This window comes from Gavia stellata, chromosome 1, assembly GCF_030936135.1.
Source record: "Gavia stellata isolate bGavSte3 chromosome 1, bGavSte3.hap2, whole genome shotgun sequence".
Classification (NCBI taxonomy): Eukaryota; Metazoa; Chordata; class Aves; order Gaviiformes; family Gaviidae; genus Gavia; species Gavia stellata.
Window position 1 is genome coordinate 103,078,441 of NC_082594.1, and position 9,495 is coordinate 103,087,935.

A 9,495-nucleotide genomic window follows, 5' to 3' on the forward strand; every position below is an offset into this window, starting at 1 on the left:
AAAAACTTAGAAAACAAAATGACACCTTACTTCAGCGTGACTCTCATTTCAAATACCCACAATTCGCATCCTGCCATAGGACCTCCTACACAGTAATTGGCACAGTAATGAATTTGAGCTGTCTAGAACGTTTCTCCTCCCACTCCTTCCTCCTCCCCTTGCCTCTCCCTTACATACATGCACACGTGTGCACACACACACATGCATGCGTGCACACACACCCCATCTCTTTTGCATAGATTCCTCTGGCAGGGTCAAGCAAGGTTTCAGGATCACCTACAGTGCGATTGGCCTGAACAGGTTCCCAGTACTGCTACCCTGTTGTGCACCTCTCTTTGGTACAGTTTGGTACATTTGGAAGTGAAAAAACCTGGATTTGGCCTCTGGCACCCAATACTTATTTTGCGATTGTACATTTGAGAAGTATTCTTCTTGCATCCCCTATACAAAAATGAGATTGCTCCCTCCCCTTCGCCCCCCTGCCCTTAGAATAACAAAGTAAATACATCTCCTGATATTGTGCTATAAGCATTGCTGTTATTACTTAAAGCCTTAGGAACATAAGGAACCAAGCTGTCTTGAACAGTAACTGCTCTAAAGAAATGGTGGCAATGGTTGCAATGTAATGGAATACTTGGCAGAGCTGTGTAATGACAGATGCAAGTCAGAAATCACTAGTCTTATGCAGGGGCCGTGATCATAGAATCAGAGAATGGTTTGGGTTGGAAGGGTCCTTTAAAGTCCAACCACCCTGCAGTGAGCAGGGGTGTCTTCAACTAGATCAGGTTGCTCAGAGCGCCATCCAACCTGACCTTGAATGTTTCCAGGATTGGGACATGTACCATCTCTCTGGGCAATCTGTTCCAGTGTTTCACCACTCTGATTGTAAAAAAAAAAAAAAAAAAAAAAAAATTCTTCCTTTTATCTAGTCTAAATCTACCCTCTTTTAGTTTAAAACCATTACCCCTTGTCCTATCTCAACAGGCCCTGCTAAAAAGTTTATCCCCATCTTTCTTGTAGGCCCCCTTTAAGTACTTAAAGGCAGCAATAAGGTCTCCCCGGAGCCTTCTCTTCTCCAGGCTGAACAACCCTCACTCTCTCAGCCTTTCTTCATAGGAGAGGTGTTCCATCCCTCTGGTCACTTTTGTGGCCCTCCTCTGGACCTGTTCCAACAGATCCATGTCTTTCCTGTGCTGAGGACTCCAGACCTGGATGCAGGACTCCAGGTGCGTTCTCACCAGAGCAGAGTAAAGGGGCAGAATCACCTCTCTCGACCTGCTGGCCACGTTTCTTTTGATGCAGCCCAGGATATGGTTGGCCTTCTGGGCTGCGAGTGCACATTGTCGGCTCATGTCCAGCTTTTCATCCATGAGTACCCCCAAGTCCTTCTCCGTGGGGCTGCTCGCAATTCCTTCATCCTCCAGCCTGTATTGATACTGTATTGATACTGGGCATTGCCCCAACCCAGGTGCAGGTCCTTGCACTTGGCCTTGTTGAACTTCATGAGATTCACACTCAAACTTGTCCAGGTCCCTCTGGATGACATCCCATCCCTCAGGCGTGTCAACCGCAGCACTCAGCTTGGTGTTGTCTGCAAACTTGCTGAGGGTGCACTCGATCCCACTGTCTATGTCATTGATGAAGATATTAAACAGTACTGGTCCTAGTACAGATCCCTGAGGGGATCACCGATCTTCATCTGGACATTGAGCCATTGACCACTACCCTCTGGATGCGACCATCCAACTAATTCCTCATCCACTGAACAGTCCGCCTATCAAATTCATCATATCTCTCCAATGTAGAGAGAAGGATATTGCGGGGGACCATGTCAAAGGCCTGACAGAAGTCCAGACAGATGACATCCATGGCTCTTCCCTTGTCCACTGATGTAGTCACTCCATCACAGAAGGCCACTGGGTTGGTCAGGCAGGAGCTGCCCTTGGTGAAGCCATGCTGGCTGTCTCAAATCACTTCCCTGTCCTCCATGTGCCTTAGCATAGCTTCTAGGAGGATCTTTACCATAATCTTCCCAGGCACAGAGGTGAGGCTGACAGGTCAGTAGTTCCCAGGGTCCTCCTTTCTACCCTTTTTAAAAATGGGTGCAATGTTCCCCGTTGTCCAGTCACTGGAGACTTCACCTGACTGCCATGATTTTTCAGATACTATGGAGAGTGGCTTGGCAACTACATTAGCCACTTCCTTCAGGACTCTGGGATGCATCTCATCAAGTCCCATAGACTCATGTATGTTCAGGTTCCTCAGGTGGTCTCGAACCTGATCTTCTCTTACAGTGGGAAGGCCTTCGCTCCCCCAGTCCCTGCCTTGAGGTCCATCCACTTGAGAGGTGTGGAAAGAGAGGTTGCCAGTGAAGACTGAGGTGAAAAAGTTGTTGAGTACCTCAGCCTTCTCGTCTGTTGTTACCAGTTTGCCAGTCTTGCTCATCAGGGGGGTACACTTTCTTTGACCTTCCTTTTCTGGCTGAAATACCTGTGGAAGCACTTCTTACTGTTCTTTGCATGCCTTGCCAAGTTCAGCTCCAGCTGTGCCTTGGCCTTCCTGACACCATCCTCACACAACCGCGCAGTGTCCCTGTACTCTTCCCGGGATACCTGTCCCTGCTTCCACTGCCTGTTGCTCTTTAGTCTGACCAGCAGGTCTCGACTCATCCATGCCAGTCTCTTGCCTTCCTTTTCCTGATTTCTTACACCTGGGGATCGAGAGATCTTGTGCTCTATGGAAATTATACACTCCTGTGTTTCCCCAGCTGCAGCATGGCAAGAGGAGGGCAGTAACCAGGGTCTCTGTGTGGCTGGGGCTTCAAAGGGGTGCACTCTCATGCCCTGATGGGGTCCTGGCTGAGAGGCACCTATTGCCATTGATGACTCTAAAAGTGCACTAGAATGTGGTCCCATCTCGGTGATGGACTGGTTCCTGGTTAGGATCTGCATTCCAAATTAGTGTTTGTTTCCTTTTTTTTTGTTTTTGTTTTTCAGGTTTCTGGAAAACAAGCTGTTAAATAAAATTATTTCCTTACTCCATACTCTGTGGCTAACAAATTTAGGAGACAAGAGAGAAAGCAAGAATCAGTCCCAGGAGAACAGGAAGTTTCTTCCAATTCAGCTTGTAAACGAATTCCTGTATGTTTTGATCACGTTAATCAAACATATTCGGTAAGTTCTTTTTTTTTTTTAATCAATTTGTGTGTCATCCTCTGTCCAGTTTGAAATTTATTAAGGCTAGAAGAATTTCTTGATCTCTGTTAGTTTAATGTTTTTTTTTCCCCTTCAGTTTAAATGTTGAGGAGTAAATCTTGATGAGATTTCTTTGACAGGAAGATTTAGCTGTTTAAATACATTGGAATAAAATAACAACTGATGCATAGTTACCATCAAGTTCTACATCCTTAATTATCGGCCATTTTTAAGCTGCTATGTTTTACTTTTTTCCTACTGGATTAGAGCCTGCAGTTAGCAATGCTATTTGCTGCAAGGATCTTTCATACTCTCCAAAGCCTTAGACTCCTCCTGTGTTTGTACCGTGCCTGCAAATTGTACGAGGAGAAACTGTGCAAAGTTCTAGACGACAATGTTAAGAAGGGGTCAGTCTCTTCCCTCCAGATCTAGAGCATTTAACCTGTCTAAGCACAGCACTTGCAGCAGGGATAGTAGAAAGCAAATAGGTAACCAGTTCTGTTTGGGTTCATAACAGCACCTGCAGCACTTCACGCAGATGAGTATTGCCAGAGCCTGGAGAAGCTATGTTTATTTTTATCTCCTCAAAATTTTGAAAATTAATTCAAAATCAGAAAGTGTCAGTAAAGCTCTGGACCTCTGGTCTCTTGCTTGTGTGCCATCTGCCTTTGCTATTCACAGGCAAGAGGGCAAAGACTATGTTTCATGGTCTTTTCTGCCAAACACTAATGGAGCGAAGCACTGGGGATTCAGTGGGAATGAGACTACTTATTACTGGCATCTGAGAAACAAAAGTATATATCTAGAGAACTTCAGGAGAAAACTGTAGGAAGAGACTGTAAGGAGAAAAAACCTGTACTTATTTCATTAATTAGCATGCAGAAAAATACATGGCACTTATGTTTTCTTTTCATAGGACTAATTTAGATCTAGCCAAACTGACTCAGTTTTTCAGTACACTCAATTCTGTGCTGGAATATCGTGCTATAGTTGTTGAGGCCTTCAAAGAAATGAGCCGGTTCACTGTGAATGACAGTGTTCTCTCAAACAAAGAGATCCTGCTGCTGCTGCATAAATGGAGTGTCATCGAAAAGGACCTGCAACTGCAAGAGGATGTGCAGACTCTTGCTCAGAAATACCAAATCAAAGAATTGCTTAGTAAGTACTAAAATATTTCAGAAAAGTAATACTATTGAGGCTGTTACAAGCTAACCATGTAAGTGTGGCAGACTTTATAGGAAGAAGTATTAATAACTTTTGTCAGACAATCTGATATAGCTTGGGGGAGGAGGAACGGAAATGGAAAGCCATTTTTCAGGTCTTTATTGTAGTGATTTCTAACATTAACACAATGCTAGAAGCTTTTTAGAAATACAGTTTTAAAAAGGGAAAGAGCTTTGAAATGAAATTTAGTTGCGGATCTAGAGTCAGGCTTTGAAAAATTGTATTCTTAAATGAAGTCTCAAAAAAATAGTGCTTGGAGGCTTTGTGCTCAAAGATTTGAACCATTCTGAGTGTGGATGGGCGATCTGAAAGTGAAATATGAGTAAAATCAGCAGTAAAGCAGACAAAAATGAAATAGTTAATTTTTCTTATTGTCATCAGTGTTGGAAGAAAGCAAAAATACATTTGGACTTGTATGACTTCTCACTTGTTATCTCTGTGAATAAAATGTAGAAGGAACTTTGTAGTGGGAGGTGTTAAACAATGGTGGTTTCCTGCAAATACAACAACTGCTCTTGGTGCACATAATAAACTTCTATAGGTTTCTTTAAATGTTCTGTATCAGTTAAACGAATTTTTAAAGTATCACTCTATTTAAGGGATACTATAAAAGTTTTAGTTTTTCTAAGTTTTTCATACCCTTTTAGTGTCTTTCTGAGGATTTTTAGAGAATTATAGTGACATCTGCAACTTACTGTATATGAGGTTTAAAAAAAGAAATGTGTTGCTCCAAACCTCAGGAGCTTATAAAGCAGTCACAAAAATGGGTCCTTATCTGAAATTTTGTTTCTGAGGTTACATTTCAGGAGTTGTCCCCATCCCCCACAGCCCCTGGGAAAAAATACTGAAATGCATTTGGTTGATTTTAAGCTGCAGAGTGCAACATAATTGAAATTTCTGATGATTTTCTCAGTGACTCCTTGGAAGCAAATTGCTATAAAATGCTCTGCGTGGCATGGTGGTGGCAAAGTGCTATTGCTGATTGGGAGCTTTGCTGCTCCCATGACACAGGCAGCATCTAACAGAGGGCAGCCCCACATTACAAATTTTGGCTGTCTGTCTCTTCTCCTGGGGTGTGAAAAATTCACACGCCCTTGGTTGAGAGCACCTCGCCAGCCAGACGCTCAGCCAGGTTGCAGTTGCTCTGGATAAAGGCAGACTTAGCTGCTTTAGCCTGCACCATTCAAAAGCAACGTAGCTGTGCTGGTATCTCCTTCCATAGGCAGGTGTGTGTTATGCCTCCGCTCGCCCAGAGAATAACGGCTTGAGCATTTCTCACGAGGTGGTGTAAATAATGTATGTAGCCTTACTGGCAAAACTGCATCTCTTGGACCTCTGGAATACTGCCTTGGCTTCGCTGGGCTGTGGACCAGGGCCTGGTGGCATTATTGCTCACCTCAATGTTTGGCGATCCAGTTCAGAAAAGTGTTCCAGCTTGTGAGTCACTGGGAGCTGCCTGTAGCCTGTTTGCTCTGAATTGCATAGGCTCAATTAGGCTGCTAAATGAGGCTAGTACTTATCCTTTTCGCAACTGAAACAACACGTGATACCGTCTTTCTTGCATAATTTTGTACCAAGAAAATCCTTTGGAGTATTTGAGGTTTGTTTTAGTGGTGTTTTTCTTCTTACAGAAAATATTAAAGAAAAGAACAAATCTCAAGCTTCATCTCATGCACATCACATTCGGAAAAAGCATGAGATAGAAAGAGAAGACAACACTGATGCAGACCTAAAAGTCTCCGAGCTGGAGAAATGCAGAGCTCATCTGAATTCCATATTTGCCCACTGGGAGCCTGTTTTCCCGGCACCGCCTACCAGACATCAAGGGGAGCCCCTCAAATCTGCTGACCTTGCAGATGAAACACTCAGTCTTGCCTGTGCATCCACTCACGTAGTAACTAAATGGCTCATAAAGTCCATGGTTGAGCACAGTCTCAATATGCAAAATGTTTTGTTAACTCTGCGGTGGCTACAGAATTGCATCTTGCCACACCCAGTGGCAGTGCAGGCGATGCTCAGGGATGAGATACTGAGAAACAACATCTTCAGGTTTTACACCCGGATCTGTGAGGCCAGCAGTGGGACAGTTGGACTCTTTAAAGAGCTCTGTTTGTTCAGTTCAATCATGCTTCACCTAATGGATGCTCAGGGCCTGACCAACAACAGCTTTCATGAACTTGTGAAAACCCTGTGCCTGTCAGCAATGACGGAAGAGGATGCGAACAAGAAAGGTAACTCATCTCTTCCTTTTCTCTCACATTACAAGGCGGTAATGGTAGAAAGTGTGTAGTTCCATGTTTGTTTTAATTCATGAAAACAGTCTGAAGTTTGCCCATGTTCGTTGGTGCTCATAACTTCACAAAGTAAAAGCTCTGTCTTTGGTGGTATGGGCACAGGGGTTGGTAGCACAGAGTAGGGTCACACTGTGGGAGTGTCTGATAGTACAACAGTCATAATCCCTCAAAGAAACTTTCCTGTCTAGGACTAAAATGGAGTTCAGTGAGGTATAAAAAATGTAATTCTGAGGGGAAAAATAGTCTGCAACAAGCAAGTCCACATGGGTATATGTTCTGATCCATATGCTGTTCAATGTTATCACTTGATAGCAAAAGCCACAGGTCAGATTTCAAACTTTTTTGAAATTTAAGGAGGTTCGAAGGTTGTACTAACAAGAGACTGTTTTCTTTCCTTAGTGTAAGGAGGATCATTGGCTTTGCATGGGCAAAAAGCCCACAAATTTTCCATCTAGGAAAAGAGTTAGGAAATTCTTTTAAAACATAGGTCTGGAGGTAAAATGGTTTGGTTTTGTATTACTATGTGGAAATAGAAGAATATCTGTTCTGAATTTTTTCTATTCTTTCTTCCACAGCTGTTTGTGTATTCCTAACTTCTGTTTACATTGGGGACATATGGCTTGGAGCACAGGAGCCAGATACGTTAATAACCCATATCAAACTGATTTGCAGTAGTACAGATGATAAGTTAAACGATGATGACTTGGAAACTCATAAACAAGGAGAAGAAACTATTACGCCTCTGTGCAAAACCCTTTACTTGGCTACATTGGGGCATTAATTCAGGGAACTGACACTTAATCTTTAATGTTATATGCTCTGCCATTGTTGTGTGAGCCATGAAACCCTCCTGAACTGTTCTCCATACAAATCTAACTTGTTTTGTCATAAAGATCAATATTTTATTACTGTGTGCAAACTCAGAGGGGGAAAATTGTGTTCATCATCTCTCAGTGGAACATTAAAGCTGTAATTTCCCTTTTCTTGAACAGTGTGGGACACTGAATGTTAGTTATATCATTTTTATTACAGGCATTTTTAATTTTATGAAGAACCAAAAAAGACTGATTAGTGCATTGCCTCTGGACTGTATTTCAGTCCCCATGTAGTTAAAATCTGTCGTCTTTCCAATGTAAGATGGGGAGAAAAGAATGGAGAACTTCACCACAATGTGGTATAAGCGCAAAGAACGACTAGTCAGGTTTAGCCACGTTTCTTTCATGATATATGATACCAAAACCAGTATGAATAGAAGATTCTGAACACTGGCATCATGATGGTCTGGGATTCTCCTTGTTTTAAATTAATTGGCTTTTGAAAGCATTTATGTCGGAGCTGGTCTATTTTTATTCTCCTTTCTGATTTTGCGGTTTTTTTAATTAAAAAAAGCCCCGACCATCACCGCTGCTGGGACTTACAACAAAGGCTCATCTTCTCTCCATTCTGAAAAGATGAGAGATGGAAGTAAAACCCAAATGACTTGCTGCTCATTGATTATACATGTTTTTTATTGGAAATTCTCTGTGAAATCTGATAAATATTTCTTGAATGTGGCCTTGAGGGCAGTTTAACATACCATTCCAGATAGGCAAACGTGCAGAGCCTGAACGTGAACCTTTGAAATGTAAAACAGGATTTATTAAGTTGACTGATGCATATGTGCTGTGCCTAGGTACTTTGTACAAGTTCTGTACAGGGAAAAAATCAGAAATGCACACTCCTTGTGACATTTATTTAATTTGTTGGGTTTGTTTGGGTTTTTTTTAATAAAGTGAGATGCAAATAATGATAATTGCTTCTACATATAAATATTCTTGTCCTAAAGAAGCCATAATATCAAGACTTGATTTAAAAATGACAAATATTTCTTGAAAAAGCTGCGAGCCAATTAGAAGCTGAATTTTGTGTCATATAAAATCCCTAGGGTCTGACATCAGGAAATCTTTGTGATGAAAAAACTTGGTTTACTTAACTAAAAAAAAAAACAAAACAGGCACAATGAAACCAAAGGAGTTCCAAAACGAAAGGTGTCTTTCCATCTCATCTAACTGGAAAAGAAAATACTCGTGCCACATAGGGAAGGAGTTTTTCAGCTGTCTTGGGGGACTGAGCACATCTAACAGTGGTTTATAGTATGATTTGCTTGAGAGAATTAAAGAAATGGAGTAAGACCATTCAGCCAACCTAAGGACAGTAATGCAGATACGTGTTTTCTCTACCAAAATCCATCTTAACTGGCAACAAATTAAATAAATTTTCCCTGAGTTGAGTCTGTTTTGCCCATGATGGTAACTGGTAAGCAATCTCCCTACCTTAACCCTGATGAATGTTTTCATCCCATTTTCACCCCTGTGCTGCTGAGGGGGTGGTGAGAGAGTGGCTGGGTAGGCATTTAGCAGCCAGCCAAGGCCAACCCACCACAACATGTAATGTGGTGTAGTGTAACCCTTTCCGATCCCTTAATAAAGTTACAAAACCCAAATCCTAAATGCACAACCCAGTTACACACTCTCCAACAAGATGCAAACCGAGAATGTTTTTGGGTGTGCACTTGCATGCCTTTCACTAGCCTTTCACATGCCCTTTGGCCATGTTTGCTTACAAAAATAAATTGTGTAACTACGGTACCTGCGGGAGCAGAATTCGTGTGTTGAAGCTCAACCAGTTGGAAGAGTGATTCTTGAGTGAGACTGATTCTAGAAATAGGTACAGCAGATGCAAACAGGCATGCTAAATTACTTAAATAGCTATTTGCACACCTTTGTCTCTGTGGATGGAAGTAG

The 9,495-nt window shown here is 42.2% G+C and overlaps 1 protein-coding gene across 1 annotated transcript in view; it reads left to right on the forward strand.

The window, feature by feature from the left end:
* The window catches only part of URB1 (URB1 ribosome biogenesis homolog), a 59,667-nt gene extending 51,189 nt beyond the window's left edge, over nt 1-8,478 (forward strand). The window contains exons 36-39 of the mRNA XM_059816683.1: nt 2,997-3,173; nt 4,111-4,352; nt 6,050-6,649; nt 7,288-8,478. Of these exons, the coding sequence (XP_059672666.1) occupies nt 2,997-3,173; nt 4,111-4,352; nt 6,050-6,649; nt 7,288-7,493 (1,225 nt within the window). The 3' untranslated portion in view covers nt 7,494-8,478. The remainder of the gene's footprint in view (nt 1-2,996; nt 3,174-4,110; nt 4,353-6,049; nt 6,650-7,287) is intronic.
* The last annotated feature ends 1,017 nt before the right edge of the window (nt 8,479-9,495 follow it).